We start from the raw sequence: 18,468 nt of genomic DNA, 5'->3' as shown, positions 1-18,468 counted from the left end.
ACTGGAAAATCATTGGAAGTCCCCTTTAGTAACATCTTTAAAAGTAATGCACTTTTTTCAGCTTTTCAACATGCAGAGATCATATATTGACAGAAGATTTGAAAATGAAAACCGTTGTATTTGAGCATTTTATAAAGATACGCGACTGTGAGTGAACTTAACTAAAGCAAGCAAAGGAAGGAAAACCAAGCTGTTAGCAAACGTATCTATCTAGAGGTAGACTGCCCACTGCCCACTGTGCCCGGAGTTCCCGATTCCCTTTTTTGGACCTAATTTGGGGGCGTGCATGGGTACTGGGCTACTCTGCTAAGCGTCAAAGTACCATTTGAATACTGAATCACTGTTTAGGTACTTGGTCTGTTTCAGCACCGGACTACAGAAAATACCTAGACACGCCACTGTACGCCTGAAACGCCACTGTAATGTTTAAACAAGACAGGGAAATATTAGCTATTATAAATATATTTATATATATTTATAAATTATATATATTTATAAATATAAATTAGCTAAATATAAATATTTAGCTAGGATAAAAAGAAGTTGGGAAATTGAGGAAAATCAAATTGGGTTTAGTCTTTGCTGCATTTAATAAAAGATTAGAAGTGGCCAAGAAATGAAGAGCAAGTGAATCTAAGAGCCTGAATAAGCAAACCAGCAGGTGTTGTGGCTCAAACGTAGGTCAGGACCTGTGCAGTGGTGATGAGTTCATGGTTTGTGCTCCATTATGAAGATCTATGTTAAGTGATGTCTGTATACATAACTTATATATATATATATGTTATATATGATTCCAGATTAATGGAGATGTGAACTCCTACCCACAGTAAAAAAAAAAAAAAAAGAAGACAGAAAAACTAAGTAGCTCTGCCAAAGTGTCTCTATAAGGTCACTGTGCCGTCCCAAGCCCGGATAAAGGAGGAGGGCTGAGCGTAGAGCAGCAGCTCCGCCCCTCACAACAGGCTTCTGATTAAAGTCGATACGCCAGCATTTAACAACACAGGACGACATGGATTTATGTCATTTACGTAGAAATGATTTATGAAATGTGGGTCTAGACAAAGCGCTGAAGTCATGACGTTATTTTGAGCGGTGACGTCCTGTTTAAAGGCGAAAAGAGAAGAATCGACAGAAGGAGTTCATTCATTCAGAGCTCGTGTGTAGTTCTGACATATTCAGGGTGTTTTTACTCTGTTTTATCTCCCACACCGTCATTCAGTCGGTCACTCAACCCTTCAAAGTTCATCTAACAAAGTTCTTTTAAAAAATAAATAATGAGGCCAAGTGGACAAGGCTGCATTAAAATCTGTATTGAAATGGACAGCACATCTTTTTCAGGGACATTCATAGCCATTTCAGCACGATGCCACTCTACATTCTGGATGTGGTAGAACAGCACGACTGCAAACTGTGTCCATTCTGTCTAAATAAGACTAGGTTTAATCCAGATCCAGAAAACCAGTAGCAGGACATTAATGCTTTAGAAATGAAGCCATTCTGACAGGCTTTTGTGCCAGCTAGCTCATTTTCCTACTTAATCGCTTATTTTCTGGTTGGTCACTAAACATTACAGGATTGGCCACAACCAGTCTGGACTTTCATGGGAACGATAATATGGACATAGATGACCGAGCTTGTCTTCTTGAACGTTTTTTTAACATAAATACCAGCATGAGCTGATATGCTCCACTTTGTTCAGCAGGTCACTCAGATCTACCACAGGTTCTCAATGAGAGAGAAAAGCTCACCACAGACCCTCAACCACAGCCACAGCAGAGGAGCAAGTTAATACACTCTCCACAGAGAACACACGTTTTAATGTACTGCTACTTGCTTGAAATGAATGTTGGAAAAAATAAAGCAAAGGTTGGCTGGTGCAGAAGTTAAGCTCAGCAAATACGTAGAAATAACATTTGCTTTAGAACCCCATATGAACGTACTCTCTGTAGATGTGTTAACATATTTTCACTCACAAAATCAACAATATATCATTTCAACATGTCAAACATTCACATACGACTGAATAAATAGACAATGGGCATGAACACTCAGGCACACCATATACATATAAATACATACACACAGTCACAAATACACTAGAAGTCTATGAGAAATTGAAAGTGAGAAACTATTTCATGGCATTTTTTTAATTTATTTGTTTACATTTTGGCGGCACAGTGGCGTGGTGGGTAGCGCTGTCGCCTCACAGCAAGGAGGGCCTGGGTTCGACCGGGGTCCTCTCTGTGTGGAGTTTGCATGTCCTCCCCGTGTCTGCGTGGGTTTCCTCCGGGTTCTCCGGTTTCCTCCCACAGTCCAAAGACATGCAGTCAGGCCAGTTGGACATGCTACACTGCCGTGACTGTCTGTGTCTGTCTGTCTGCCCTGTGATGGACTGGCGACCTGTCCAGGGTGTATCCTGCCTTCCGCCCGAAGACTGCTGGAATAGGCTCCAGCACCCCCCCGCGACCCTGACGGAGAAGCGGCTTGGAAAATGGATGGATGGATGGATGTTTACATTTTAAAGATTGGGTAAAGGCTTAGTCACAGAGAAGAACCAATTTAACCAACTCGTTTATGCATTGAAAGAACCGTTTTTTTTTTATTTTAAAAAAAGCAGGAAGCAGGAGCTTCATAAAATGGGTTTTCATGGCATTCCCACAGTTTGGGGAAGACCCGTTCCAGTTCCAGCATGACTCAGTGCCTGTGCACAAAGCAGATCCATAAACACATGGTTTGATGAGTTTGGTGGGGAGGAACTCCAGTGGCCCTCACCGAGGCCTGACCTCAACCCCACTGAACACTTTTGGGATGAACTGGAACGTTGATTGTCAGCCAGAACATCAGTGTCTGACCTCACAAATGCTCTTTTGACTGAATGGGCACAAATTCCCAGATACACACCATTCTCTTGTGGAAAGCTTCCCAGAAGAACGACGGCTGTTATAGATACAAACATAGGTCAACTCCATGAAGAAAGGGTTGGCCAACAGGCTCATACAGGTGTGACGGTCAGCTGTCCACATACTTTTGGCCATATAGTGTGTATAGTGAATATACTAGTGGGAGTGGTCTTTAAACATTAAGGGTAATATCAATGTTATATTATGATTCATAGCTTCTTTGGTGAATAAATATGTTTTGTGCTATCTTCTTAACTTCTGACCTGATATAATGTCACATCCTAGGCATCTCCAACCACTCACCAGAGCTAGGCCTTACAGAGGCCGGGGAAGCTGGATGCTGGAATAGAGCGGCTCACTCTGAGGGATGAGACAAAAATCTACTGTAACTACAGTGACATCACTGAAGTTTAGACCGTAAACTGGGCTTTATATACGCCCACTGACGTATCAGAGGTCTGAGAACATCATGAAGACAGAAAGAGAACAGAAAGAGCAGAACTCTTACACAGTCAGAGGTTCATTAGTTTGCTGTTATTTGTCATTAATACAGTAGATAAGAAGTGATGATGTATGAAAGTGAGCCGTGTTGCAGGTTATTTACCGGGTTGTTCTCAGTGGACTGAGCTTGTGGTTTTAAAGGGGAAGCTGCACTTTGGTTCTTCAAGCCTGATAAACAAAGAACAAGTATGATGGTATAAAGCATGTAGACATGCAGACATGATGTTAAAGTACAGCCCTGGACATTGTGGTCAGGAACCAGTCTGAGATGTTTAGCTGAGTGTTGCATGATCTTAAATAAAGAAGCTGAAGCAGAAGATTTTAATCAGCGCTGTAGCTTCAGATAAACAACAGAAACGTCTGAAAACTTTACCCAGTTTTATGACCTCCGGATCACCTGCCAGCACATAAATGGCTTCATATTCCTTTGGAGGAGAAGATGCTGTGAAAGAGAAGAGAAATCCAGTTTATAATCAAAACCACGTTTGTACATAGACTGCCTGTAAAAAGTCTACGGACACCTTGCTGTGTTTTGAGTAGTATTTGTACTCAGATTGGTCTTGATCTGAATAGTATTTGTACTCAGATTGGTCTTGATCTGAATAGTATTTGTACTCAGATTGGTCTTGATCTGAATAGTATTTGTACTCAGATTAGGCTTGATCTGAATAGTGTTTGTACTCAGATTGGTCTTGACCTGAATAGTATTTGTACTCAGATTGGTCTTGATCTGAATAGTGTTTGTACTCAGATTGGTCTTGATCTGAATAGTGTTTGTACTCAGATTGGTCTTGATCTGAATAGCATTTGTACTCAGATTGGTCTTGACCTGAATAGTATTTGTACTCAGATTGGTCTTGATCTGAATAGTATTTGTACTCAGATTGGTCTTGATCTGAATAGTGTTTGTACTCAGATTGGTCTTGATCTGAATAGTGTTTGTACTCAGATTGGTCTTGATCTGAATAGTATTTGTACTCAGATTGGTCTTGATCTGAATATTATTTGTACTCAGATTGGTCTTGATCTGAATAGTATTTGTACTCAGATTGGTCTTGATCTGAATAGCGTTTGTACTCAGATTGGTCTTGATCTGAATAGCGTTTGTACTCAGATTGGTCTTGATCTGAATAGTATTTGTACTCAGATTGGTCTTGATCTGAATAGTGTTTGTACTCAGATTGGTCTTGATCTGAATAGTATTTGTACTCAGATTGGTCTTGATCTGAATAGTGTTTGTACTCAGATTGGTCTTGATCTGAATAGTGTTTGTACTCAGATTGGTCTTGATCTGAATAGCATTTGTACTCAGATTGGTCTTGACCTGAATAGTATTTGTACTCAGATTAGGCTTGATCTGAATAGTGTTTGTACTCAGATTGGTCTTGACCTGAATAGTATTTGTACTCAGATTGGTCTTGATCTGAATAGCATTTGTACTCAGATTGGTCTTGATCTGAATAGTGTTTGTACTCAGATTGGTCTTGATCTGAATAGCATTTGTACTCAGATTGGTCTTGACCTGAATAGTATTTGTACTCAGATTGGTCTTGATCTGAATAGTATTTGTACTCAGATTGGTCTTGATCTGAATAGTGTTTGTACTCAGATTGGTCTTGATCTGAATAGTATTTGTACTCAGATTGGTCTTGATCTGAATAGTGTTTGTACTCAGATTGGTCTTGATCTGAATAGTGTTTGTACTCAGATTGGTCTTGATCTGAATAGTATTTGTACTCAGATTGGTCTTGATCTGAATAGTATTTGTACTCAGATTGGTCTTGATCTGAATAGTATTTGTACTCAGATTGGTCTTGATCTGAATAGCGTTTGTACTCAGATTGGTCTTGATCTGAATAGCGTTTGTACTCAGATTGGTCTTGATCTGAATAGTATTTGTACTCAGATTGGTCTTGATCTGAATAGTGTTTGTACTCAGATTGGTCTTGATCTGAATAGTGTTTGTACTCAGATTGGTCTTGATCTGAATAGTGTTTGTACTCAGATTGGTCTTGATCTGAATAGCGTTTGTACTCAGATTGGTCTTGATCTGAATAGCGTTTGTATTCAGATTGGTCTTGATCTGAATAGCGTTTGTACTCAGATTGGTCTTGACCTGAATAGTATTTGTACTCAGATTGGTCTTGATCTGAATAGTGTTTGTACTCAGATTGGTCTTGATCTGAATAGCATTTGTACTCAGATTGGTCTTGATCTGAATAGCATTTGTACTCAGATTGGTCTTGATCTGAATAGCATTTGTACTCAGATTGGTCTTGACCTGAATAGTATTTGTACTCAGATTAGGCTTGATCTGAATAGTGTTTGTACTCAGATTGGTCTTGAATGAAATAATATCTGCACTTAGACTTTTGTTTGTCATGAAATTTGAATTGATTTGATCTCAGCTAGGCATATGGTTGGAGTAGATGGAGGTTGTTTTGACTACAACACTATTAAAAGCAGATAATGAAACCTTTTGCCCCCCCAAAGGTGGTTTAAACACCTAAATGGTTTATGTGCTGATGAACAGAACAAGGAGATAAAGTGGATGGCCCTTTCTTTCATCCCCCACATAGCACTGTCAGTAAACGTTGCAGAAATGTTTTTCTTTCAGCTTGAAGAAAACATGCTCATCTGTTTTAAAAGGTAGATCTCCTCAGATATTTAACAGGTCTTGTATACCAGCTAAAGTGTTTGACTGCATGAGTTACACTGTTAAGGCTCACCAGGCTGTGTGGTTGCTGCCTCATCATTTACGATTTCATAGACATTATCAGTCTTGGTGGCTCTGGCAGCTGAGAACAGTAAGACAGACAGTTCAGTACAGGATGATGTATTGAATGAAAGCGATTGCTGCTATGTTGAACGTGTTGGAATGTAGCCTGTCATTTGATAAAGATGGTCACTCACCTTTCCTTTTGAAACAGCATCTCTGTACGAACAGAGCCAACATTATCAGCAGCACTCCGACCAGCACAGCAATAGCGCTAAAGAAACCTACAGTCACAAAAGACGTGGTCTGAATTTCTTGATCTCGAATATACGATCTAAAAACGAGAGATTCTGTGCTGTGCAGATTTGAGGATTTTCCGCATGCTCTAGTGCTGTTGTGATAGGGATGTGCTTACATAGGGTAACTACATTGCCAACCCTACCTAACAATATTTCACTAGATTATTCATATCAGCTAGAGTTTCGAAAACGTTTCAACATTTTAATGCCACGTTAATGATTTCAAAATATCTTAGACAAAATTTGGGGTTCTATATTGAGGCCACAAAAGTTCTTTCATTTCAATACTTGTTAAATGTTTATCTAGCTTTTTTAGGCTTTAATACTAGGATATATCACTAATTCAGGCTTTTTTAAAAATTTCCACTTCTCACAGGTGTTTAAAAGTGGACCTTCAATCAGTTATATTGTACACGATTAGCTAACAACTGTTTGTCTATAATTTTATTGGGTTTTTAATACAAGGTGACTAAAGTGTTCTTTTATTCTTATACTTTACGGGCTCTGGTGATTGGTTATAAACATTCAGTTTAATCATTAGTTTGTCCTTCACGGTTTTCCAAATTTGCTTCATGTTAACATGTGGGTAAAATTCAGGGTTCTTGAATGAATCTAATTTTCAATGCCTTTAAAAAACTTTGAGTAAACCCACTTTGTATCTTGTTGCACCTTTTTTGCCCTTCAGAAAAAAATTTAAATATTCTGCATGGTGCAGAAATGAGTAGTCTACTAGTAAACATCTATAGTCACGCAGCCTTTAGCTCTCACTGATTATTTGGCTCATGACTGGACGAAGGTGAAGTTTTTGTTCTTATTGATCTAATGACAAACGACAAAAATGAAGATGCAAAGTTTTGTTCTGTGAGTGACGTTGGGGATATTGCTCAGTCATTAGTTTAGCAGCAGTTTAGCCTCAGTTTAATACAATTTCGGCTAAACTGGTCACCTCAGGGCTTAAACAGAAAGGGTGAGGTGACGGCAGCGGCTCTGAGGGGAGCGTGTTCTGTAATTGCACTGTTACCTGTTGTTGTAGGTGAAGCTGTGCTGGCTGGAGGAGAAAAGCAAAACCATATATTAGAGAATATGTATTTAAAAACATCTGAAAGTTTCATATTAAGACACGTTGATTGTTACTTATGCTTCATGTTTCATATCCATTTGTTATTAATTATTATTATAAAGTGGCCTTTGTTTGTTTTTTCCCACAATGGGGAAATTTTACCTGTGGACGCCACCCAAAAGACCCACTACACCCGCAGAGCTCAGCATCAACATGAAGCCACGAATGCACTGCTGCACTGACCTGACCTTCTGCCTCTTAATGAGCCACTTTGCTTACCTCACCAACAGGCTGTGAATCAACCCAGAGAGGGCAGCAACATCGCTTTCTCTCCTGTTGATCTCCACAGTCAACTGGTACGAGCTCCACATCCCACAGTTTCCCTTTTAAGTCAATATCTCTAGTTTCTCTAAACAATACAGTCTGGAAAGCCTGATCAAGACTGTAGTCATTAACGCTTCCTCTAGTTAAGTACGGTACCTCAGGGTGTGTTTAATTCAATCAATATGGCATTTAATTAAAACACAAAGCACCTTTACAGAAGGTTTATGGGCCTAGGTAAGATAATCTTGCCTTAAGCCTCTATAAAACTGTCTTTAGCAGGTGTGAGGTAAACTCCAGTTAAACCTGAGATACAGTGACATCTTTCAGATGAGCCAGCAAGTCAACACTTAACCTGGGTTAAGCTCCACACCACAGCTAAGCTAAAGTCAGAGCAATTGTCCCAACTTATCTAGGTTTATATTCAGGAAATCAGTCACTCAGGGGAGGATATATACCATATACCTGCTTATCTGCATGACACTAATGCTTTAGTACTCTTTACAGAAGAAAACTCACACCATCTAACACAGATGTAGGATTTGTGTTTTAGAAATAGAAAATAGAAGAAAACTAGTAGAAACTGTTCTACTTGGTTACTTAAGCACACAATCAGGTGACGGCAGCGGCTCTGAGGGGAGCGTGTTCTGTAATTGCACTGTTACCTGTTGTTGTAGGTGAAGCTGTGCTGGCTGGAGGAGAAAAGCAAAACCATATATTAGAGAATATGTATTTAAAAACATCTGAAAGTTTCCTGAAAGGCCAATCACCGCTAAAGTTCTCCTGAATACTGATGATGTTCACCTGTATGTATGTATCACATGACCTGCCTAGATGGTATTTTAGCCTGCTTTGCTTTTCCCTGCTTGGATATGATTGCCTTCGGTGTATTGTGGTTTACTTTGGAACTGACCCAGAAGAGGGGCAAGAGGAAGCGATGGCTGTTCCTGGCCAATGTCCGCTCAATGGACAACAAGTTGGACCTTCTGTGACTGAGGACGAGTGTTTCCAGAGAGATGAGGAACTGTTCTGTACTTTGTCTTACGGAAACATGGCTAAATAACAGCATGCTAGACTCAGCCTTCCAGATCGCCAGCTGGCTGCTCTTCCGTGTGGACCGCAACCAGCTATCGGGGAAAGCCCATGGGGGTGGCTTATGTATGCGTGTATGTAAACAAAGGTTGGTGCACAAACTGTGTCATTTTTAACCACGAAGATCTGGAAAACACTCTGCCAAAGTTTTATCAGCACGTCACCATAACAACAGGGGAAATAACACACTGGACCATGTATTTACAAAAATACGAGACGCATACAGAGTCGTGCCCCACCCCCACCTTAGCCTCTCCAATCACATCTCCATCATGCTGGTCCCTGCCTATCATCCCCCGCTGAGACGCTCCTGACCCACACAGAAGACCATTACTGTGTGGTCCAGTGATGGTGACTCTCTGCTGCATGACTGCTTCGAGTGCACAGACTGGCAGGTGTTCAGGGCTGCTGCTGTGCAGGATGGGGAGCTGGATCTAGAGGATTATACATCTGCTGTCCTCGGATACATCAGCAAGTGTGCTGAGGATGTCACCACCACCAGGACTGTGACGTGCTACCCGAACCAGATACCCTGGCTGAATGCAGAGGTCCGATCTCCTCTGAAAGTCAGCGATGCTGCCTTCAGGTCTGAAGGTGAGCACGACGGCAGGCGTGAGCTGATGGCAGGCGTAAAGAAGGCCAAAGCTGCATACGCTCAGAAGATCCAGGGTCATTTTTCTTCCCAGGGTCCACAGAGCATGTGGAAGGGCATCAATTGCATCACAGACTACAACACCATAGATGCACAGTGCACTAGGGACCTCTCACTGCCCGACGCTCTCAATAAGCTCTATGCCCGCTTTGAGGGCCCAAACACACCCCCCAGCACCTGACTCACTCCACCACCTGGAGAAAAGCCCCTCAGTGTGACCCAAACTGGGGTGAGGAGGATCCTTAAGAAGATTAATCCCCGCAAAGCTGCTGGCCCAGATAACATTCTGGGGCGTGTGCTCAAGTGCTGTGCAGACCAACTCTCTGAGGTGCTGACAGAGATCTTCAACTCCTCTTTAACCCAGGCAGTTGTCCCCACCTGCCTGAAGACCGCCACCATCATCCCAGTCCCTAAGAGCTCCACAGTAGTCCAACATTGACGTCACTGGGGATCCACACCAGTACGCGTATCGGAAATCTCTTCTGTGGTCCACGCTGCCCTCACCCACCTGGAGAGTAAGGATTCTTAACTGCATATGCTCTTTGTGGATTTCACATCTGCCTTTAACACCATGATGCCCCAAACCCTGGCTTACAAACTCCATACACTTGGACTGAGCACCTCTCTCTGTAATTGGGTCCTGGACTTCTTGACTAACAGGCCTGTGAGGATTCACAACATCTCCTCTCCACCATCATCCTCAGTACCGGCTCCCCTCGGGGCTCTACACTACTCACTTATGACTCTGCTCAGCCGTCCATCCAGGCTGTCACATTGTAAAGTGTGCAGACTATATGGCAGTGGTTGGATGCATCACAAATAGTGATGAGTCTGGCTATAGGCAGGAGGTGGAACACCTGGAGAGTTGGTGCAGTGAGAACAATCTATGCATCAACATGAAGAAGACAAAGGAGATGATTGTGGATTTCAGAAGGGGCAAACAACATTGCCAACATTGCTCCAGCATCACTGTGTGGCACGGAAGCTGCTCTGTGGCGGAGAGGAAAGCTCTGCGGAGGGTTGTGAAGGCTGCACAGAGGATTGTTGGAGTCAGCCTTCCTACCACCATTGACATTTATACCTCCAGATGCAGGAAAAGGGCCACTGGCATCATGAAGGACCCCACCCATCCAGTATATACACTGTTTTGTCCCGCTCCCCTCAGGTAGGAGGTTGCGGAGCATTAAGAGTAAAACAACCAGACTGAGGAACGGCTTCTTCCCTGAAGCTGGAAGACACTTAAACTCCAATTAGACAATCACTGCAATGGCACTTCATGTCCACTTATTTATCTCTGCTGCTGTACTGAACCAGTGCCTCCACTATATCACCTCTACACTATATCACCCCTACACTATATCACCCCTCTACTATATCACCCCTACATATGTCATCTTATCTTAGGTAAGCAGCTCTCATTCAGCAGCTGACAGTGCAGACTTTTCATACTATCTTTATCTTTTATGTAATAATTAATTATTCATTATTAAAAAAAGTCAGATTTTCAGTTTTATTAAATTCACTGGTTAATGTTGTTTAATATATACCCTCACTAAACTATCACTGGGGCAGTACCTTTAAGGGTGCATCTTCAGGATCTTTAGATAGGGAACACAGCTCCATCAAATTCTGTTACAGTCATATTTTTAATTCTACTCTCTCAGAAATAAAGGTACTAAACGGTCACTGGGGTGGGACCCTCAAGGCTCCATCTCAGTCCCTTTAGTCAGGGAACATAACTGAACCATAATCCACTGAAATGATCTGTTCTAAGCTGTACTGACTCCATACCCCCTGCCTCGCCTCCAGGCTTTTACTCTACTGCTCTGTTTTAAAACATTCGGTTATGAAAAGGAACAAATACCAACTTTTCACCTGGAGGAACTGATTTAAGGCTCACAAACAGACGTTAGAACCCCTGTAGAACCTTTGAGGGAACATTTACACTGTTTGTAACTTGATGTACCTCCACTGTACCTTTATTACTAACAGTGGATTCACGTCATGTACCCTGTGTTTTTAATCATTATTATTTATTTATTTATTTATTTTACAACAGTCTTCATTTCCATAATTACAGTATATGATGTAATTATTTTTCTTCCACTCATCCACTCAGTGATCAAAACACAAGCATGTTCCAGAACGACAGCTGTGTCTGAGATCTTCTGGTCCCAAAACAAAACAGATGTTACGTTAAAACAAAACCAGTTACGTTTAACATTTCTTACATTATTTTATGCTACAATCACCCACACGGGGTTCTACAAATTACTGATTAGAAGGCCGTCAGTGTGATTTGTGTATAACACAGTTATAAATGTGACTCACCTGCTGGTGGAGCAGGATTCACAGTCAGATTCACTGCAGGAGCAGCGTTACAGTAATAAATCCCAGAGTCAGAGAGAGAAAGGCTCCTTATCACCAGTGATAAATCAGTTAATACACTGTATCTGTTTTCTGGATCAGGCCTGAGTCTCTGGGTGATTTCTCCATCTTTAGCTGTGAGGATGGTAGATCTTCTTTCATCAGTGCCTTTTTCCCAGGTCACGTTACCCTCATTTCCACAGGCCAGGATGACGAATCTCCCCTCTGTTTCACTCCGACTGAATATTCCTGTCAAAACAAACATGAGCAGAATTAAAATATGATCATCTCAGAAACAGGAATAAATCAGCTATTAGAATAAACCTGCAGGTCACACATTACACTCTGTATATTTACACTGCAGTCTACAACACTGCCTTCTGTTCTGGACTAAACGCAGAAATTTCTTAAGAAAACGTATCATTTGCAAATAAAAGATAGATTTTGTTAAGAAGACTTGATTTACTTTGATTTTCCAGAGCATCCCAACTTCATAAGCCCTCAAGGTGTGCTAGTCAAAATCTGATGATGGCAGTGTGAATGTAATTTAATGTAAACTATAAAAATAATTGAATAAAATTTGTTTGAATAAGAATTTTTAGGGCATATGATAATAGAGTGTCGCACTACTCATTAGTGAGTCACTGAAAGTTTGGGCCTGCATTTTGTTGAAATGCGCACCAGTGGTTGGATGTAAGGCTACCAAACGCTGCAGTGTGGCATCCTGTAGCAGAGCACAGCTATACTAGAACACATCGCACTGAAAGCGCCAATAAACATCAAGTTGAAGATCATTTTGCAACACTTTCCATGAATACCATGTGTATGAGCTTCTATAAACACATTCACAACATGCTATAATGCACAAATAAGGTGTTATAAACATGGTTATAAATATTTATAAAATTGAATTACGTTTTAGAGCCATATTTATTAAGCATGGCAAACTGTTAGCATGATACTTCATGAGTGTTCATAACATGTTATATTGTCAGTGCCAAAGGAGACAGTGCCAGCTTGCAGAGCGCATTATTACTAACAAACCTGTCTATTCATAAACACTCACAGCATTTATTTATCATTAGGGTGTAGATTGGTATGTGTTATTACAGACCCATAGAACTTATAAGAGCTTGTAAGTGAGAGATATAAGTTTATTCACTTACATGGCATTTCCATTATATCTCAGCTCAGGGCTGGTCCTTCAGGTATTACTTCTGTTTAACTTCTGTTTCCTTAAAATGCTCAAATTCTAAGGACTATGCAGTAACTAATAATATAATAAAATGAGTTATTATGAGGTCATAGATGTGAGTAACTATGTGTGAGTAACTATATCACCCACACTTCTTTAGAGTAACTGAGCTTAAAGAGTCAGACATTCATACATTTAGCTTTACAGGATGAATTTATTTGTCACTGTGGGTACAGATTGTCACTGAGAGACATGATATTATAACCCTATTATAAGAGCTTGTTGTTGTATTTGTCAGCTGTACGTAAAGTGAAACCTATGTTTATTTACTCCATGGCATTTCCAGTATTTTATTCCTCATCCATTAGACTGTTAGGGCTGGGCCCCATGTGGGAATATCCGTTACAGAATGATGTGGGTTTTTAATGCAGTGCCGCCTGAGGGATCGAAGGTCACGGGCATTCAATGTTGGTTTTCTGTCTTGCCGCTTACTTGCAGAGATTTCTCCAGATTCTCTGAATCTTTTGATGATATTATGGACTGTAGATGATGAAATCCCTAAATTCCCTGCAGTTGCACGTTGAGAAACGTTGTTCTTAAACTGTTGGACTATTTGCTCATGCAGTTGTTCACAAAGTGGTGAACCTCGCCCGTCCTTGCTTGTGAACGACTGAGCCTTTCAGGGATGCTCCCTTTATACCCAATCATGACACTCACCTGTTTCCAATTAACCTGCTCACCTGTGGAATGTTCCAAACAGGTGTTTTTTGAGCATTCCTCAACTTTCCCAGTCTTTTGTTGCCCCTGTCCCAACTTCTTTGGAAGGTGTTACAGGCATCAAATTCAAAATGAATGAATATTTGTAAAAAACAATAAAGTTTATCCGTTTGATCTTTGTAGTGTATTCAATTGAATATAGATTGAAAAGGATTTGCAAATCATCGTATTCTGTTTTAATTTTTTCTGTTTCCGCAACTTCCTCCAGCTCATTCCCGGGGACCCCAAGCCGCTCCCAGGCCAACTTGGAGACCCTCCAGCGGGTCCTAGGACGACCCCGGGGTCTTGTCCCGGTAGGCCGTGCCTGATACACCCCCACCGGGAGGCGTCCAGGGGGCATCCGGATTTCTCTCTCTCTCTCTCTAGGTGGAGTGAGCTGTCAATCATCATCATTGTCATCATTGTTTTGCATTAACATCACCCTTCACTGGAATTAAGGGGCCCAACCCCGAAAAACAGCCACAGACCATTATCCCTCCTCCACCAAACTTTACTGTTGGCACTATGCATTGCGGTAGGTAGCGTTGTTCTGGCATTCACCAGACCCAGACTCAGCCATCAGACTGCAATATAGTGAAGTGTGATTAATCACTCCAAAGAACCTGTTTCCACAGCTCTGGTGGCAGCAAGACTCCACTCCAGTTGCCACTGTGCATTTTGATCTTAGGCTTGTTTGCAGCTGCCCAGCCATGGAAACCCATTTGAAGAAGCTTCCAGTGGACAGTTCTTGTGCTGGTGTTGTGTCAAGGCATTTTGAAACCCTTTAGTGAGTCAAGCAACACAGCAGAGGCCATTCTTAAGCCCAACGGTGATTCAGCACTCAGCGGCCGCAGTCTGAGTTTGTGTGGTCTGTCTCTACGTGACTGAGCTGTTGTTGCTCTGACACACTTTTATTTCACAATAATAGCACTTAGAGTTGACCAGAGGATTTAGTAGAGTGAAAATTTCACAAACAGAGAGGACCACTGAGCTCTTCCGTACGACCCATTCTACCGCCAGTGATTGCCTATCGAGATTGCAAGGCTATGCCATTGATTTTAGCACTGGGCGGGGAAGATGCAGTAATTAGGAGGGGTGTCCACATATTTCTAAATATTATAATCATATTAAATATGTGTCCCAATAATTATGTTTAAAAAACGTAATGTATTAAAATTTGTTAAGCTGCCAGTGAGCAGTGATGGGTGAAAGTGGAGTTGGTTGGGGGGGGGGCCCCCTGCTATAAAAACTACCCACACCTTTTCACAAAGACGGCTGAGCTGAGATGAAATGATCAGCTGCAGTTTCTTCATGTCCAACAATTTGGTACAACTGATACAGTAAAAAAAATGCATTTAAACAAAGGAAAAAGACTTTTATGAAGATTGACCTGTCTGCTCACCTACTACAAGGATGAAAATCCAATTTCTTTCATGTAAATATGTTCCATCAGCAATGCAACTGAGGGACCTTTCAAAGCAGCACTGCCTCTTTTGGCTACTGTGAAAAGGGGCTAAACAGTGAAGGAAGACCGATTGCCTCAGCTGACTGGGGTTCATCTGCTTCATCTGCTTCTTGACAGTCATCATCAGTGGAGTTCAGTGGAGAACAGCAGGGGACACCAGGAGGAGCAGTAAAGCTCTCATCCGCTAAACAGACTTTCTCAGGCTAAATATCTGAACGGCCTCATTTCTGAACAGAGCTGAACTGTCTGCTTCCCAGAATAGCTGTTACGTCAGTCTGTCTTTCATCATAGAGCTGAATAGAAACGTGTCACTGTCTGAGCGCAGCAGCAGGACGCTTTAGTTGTGGTCACTGGGTGGTTTAAACCGCTCCCTTTTCATTTTGTCTAGCTAGTGTCGGCAACCTACTGCTGTACCTGAGGACGTCTACCACCCAACACCTCCGGCTCTTCCACCTGTGTAAAAGATTCGGTAGACAACCTACTGAATTAGTTCAAACTTGAGGCCTTGCAGCAGAAACACTATTTAAAACACAAGGAAAGTTTCAGATTTTTACAGAGGCGGCGAGAGAGTGAGATATTTACACAAATGATCAACTATTTAAAGTCAAGGCATTAATAGAGATAGCAATAAGCTAAATATGCCAAATCATTATTTTTAAGGTACCTTCTATTGGGAGGTGTCTGTCCCAAACCTTAACCTCTAAATGGACACTTCTGTTACGGGTAAACCTACATTTTGTTTCGTTTTGTGTTCGTGCCTCAGGACTTCACAGGTACCTGCTCTGGAACCAGTCATGTGAGGAGAACCAATCAGAGGCCTGGCTGGTGCAGTTGGGGGAGGAGCCTATGTTTTAAAAGAGGCCTTCAAGATGGCAGAAGATATCGAGGACTGATCCCGTGTGCTGTTTTAGTTGTTTAATCTCTTGTGCTGGGATGTGCTTTTGTTTTAGCTGTTTTATTGGTGCTTCTTTTAACTTAGTTTGCTAGACTTTGTCTCTTGTGTTGGGGAAGTGCTTTAGTTGGTATGTTACCTGCATACTTCTAACTTTGCTTCACATGAGATCACCTGGGGTGTCAAACGGGTAAAAGGGGCGCGCCTATACATTCGCACCACTTAGAGGTCTACTCTGTCTAGCTCCCTGGGTCAAGGGCACTGCCATATGTACTTTTAGTGACCGGCTAGGCAGATGTAGAGTAGTTGGCTTTGTTTCGTTTTTTAGATGAACTAAATACTAGGCTAATACTAGGCTGGTGTGGTTCAGTTTAGTCTTGTTCTTTTCTTTGGTGACGTCCAGTTTGATTCTTCCAGTGTGGTGCTGGGTATCACAGCACTCTGGTTTTATTGAGGTTTGCTTTGATAAAATGGCTTTAAAAGCTCTATATTGGTCTGTTCCTCAAGCTTCCAATCCGTTCCCACCAGTTCAGTATTTTAATGCCACGTTACTGATCCCACGGCACCCGAGACAAAACGTGGGGTCGTAACACCCCACTATCATCAGGAGATCATGAGTTCGATCCCTGGTGATGCTATAGCTGTCCGTGGCAGGGAGTCCTAAAGAGCACAGTTGTCCTTGCTCTCTCTGGGTGGGTAGGATAGCCCCTGAACGCTGATGTTGCATGAGCAGCAGTTCGAAGAGAAGCGGTGGCTGGTTTCACAGGTCTCTGTGGCTGTGTTAGCCTTCACCCTTCTAGCGTTGGTGGCATCGTGTGATTGGGGGAGTCCTAACTAGTGGGTGGAACTGGAGACGACATAATTGGGGAAAAATAATAAAAAAAAACCTTGAAAGACAAAAAATTTAAGAACAGCAGTCCTGTGTTTTCACTACCGAGACATCCATTCTTTGGTGTTCTTGCATGGTCATGTTCTTACTCAGCATCTTCTTCCACTTCCCGAGTTCCAGTAGTCTCATCTATTAACTCAATCTATTAACGGTTAAAGAACAATTTAACAGGGTTTTGATTTTGGCACTGTTTGTGTTTTCTATGATCTCTAATTATTACTTCTTCTCAAATGTATAACTAGAGGAAAAACACACTCTAGAAACAGGATTTAGAGAAGGTTATGTCCTTTTATCCAGCAGATTACACTACTACAGTGGGCTGCTCAGTGGATCCCACCCAAAAAATAAAACATCCACAGCTACAGCACATTCAAAACGCACGGCTTAGCAAGGCAAAGAAAACTGAGTGTATTACTTCAGTATAAAGAGCCTCACATTGGCTCCCAGTTAGTTCCTCCTTCTCTTAACACCAGAATCTCTGATCTACTGGAAGAATACAAACCTAACAGGCCTGCCAGGTCGAGACTGGTAGGCTAGCAAAGTCTGGAAACTAGAACCGAGCACAGTGAGACAGCATTTAGCTCTTATGCTGCCCAAAGCTGGAACAAGCTGCCTGAGGGTCTCAGACATCCCTTGGTCTTGTTCAGGCACGGGGTAAATGTCTCAGTGAATTTGCAGGCCAGCCTGGTCTGATCATAATGAAAATGTCCACAGTGTGATCTGGTCTACTCACCAGTCTGAGCTGTTTGTATGGAGCTGTAGATCAGAAGACTCATTAAAAGGAGAAGCTTCATGGTCTGCTGTCTGTACGGAGTGCAGTAGTAGCTCTGTCTGGCTTTAGTTTTGATGAGAAACCGAAAAGGAACTGCCGTCTAGTCGCTGTCACGCTTTCACAGAAGAATAAAAACCCAGTTCCTTCCTCCTCGAACAGTTTCCTCCTTTCACAGTTCACACACATGTCAGTACAGAAGTGTGAGTTTGAAATCTGAAACTCTGAAATAAACTCTTCACATTTTACTCCCTGTGCCGATGGTAGACGGCTCAGGTGTTTGACCTCGCTGATAGATTCTAGGTTCTTGTGGATTTTAGAACCAGAAATGCTTGGCCCCCTCTAACCAGTGCTTCCACTTCAAATGCGGCTTTCATGACAAACGGTTCCCCATTTCTTATGTCATCATTATGCTCAGTTTCCGTTCGTGTCCTTGAATAATGGCCACAAGTCCTGGGAGGACTGCCCACAACCTGGGACAGTATAGCTCCCATGCCACACTCCAAGGCATCCACCTCAACCACAAACAGAATGGCTGGGTCTGGACATTTAGGGCTAAACACAGGGCCAAACTATGCTTGCTTTGAAAGTTTT

At 42.0% G+C, this 18,468-nt stretch overlaps 1 protein-coding gene across 2 annotated transcripts; it reads right to left on the bottom strand.

The window, feature by feature from the left end:
• Window positions 1-2,820: 2,820 nt before the first annotated feature.
• On the bottom strand, window positions 2,821-18,117 carry LOC119264418. Of its 2 annotated transcripts, XM_037543056.1 has the most exons (10): window positions 17,839-18,117; window positions 11,873-12,157; window positions 8,463-8,489; window positions 7,438-7,464; window positions 6,315-6,401; window positions 6,131-6,199; window positions 3,775-3,843; window positions 3,505-3,569; window positions 3,204-3,260; window positions 2,881-2,937 (listed from the first exon to the last, which is right to left on the bottom strand). In XM_037543056.1, the coding sequence occupies exons 1-9, from the start codon at window positions 17,897-17,899 to the stop codon at window positions 3,216-3,218; spliced, it is 735 nt and encodes a 244-aa protein (XP_037398953.1). In that variant the 5' UTR covers window positions 17,900-18,117; the 3' UTR covers window positions 2,881-2,937; window positions 3,204-3,215. The 2 variants fall into 2 exon arrangements, with proteins under 2 accessions (XP_037398952.1, XP_037398953.1); XM_037543055.1 differs by having other exon boundaries at window positions 2,821-3,260; window positions 17,839-18,116.
• Between the last annotated feature and the right edge of the window lie 351 nt (window positions 18,118-18,468).

This window comes from Pygocentrus nattereri, chromosome 11 (genome assembly GCF_015220715.1).
Source record: "Pygocentrus nattereri isolate fPygNat1 chromosome 11, fPygNat1.pri, whole genome shotgun sequence".
Taxonomy (NCBI): Eukaryota; Metazoa; Chordata; class Actinopteri; order Characiformes; family Serrasalmidae; genus Pygocentrus; species Pygocentrus nattereri.
Note: the sequence above shows the minus strand (reverse complement) of the source record. Positions and strands in the feature narration are given on the sequence as shown.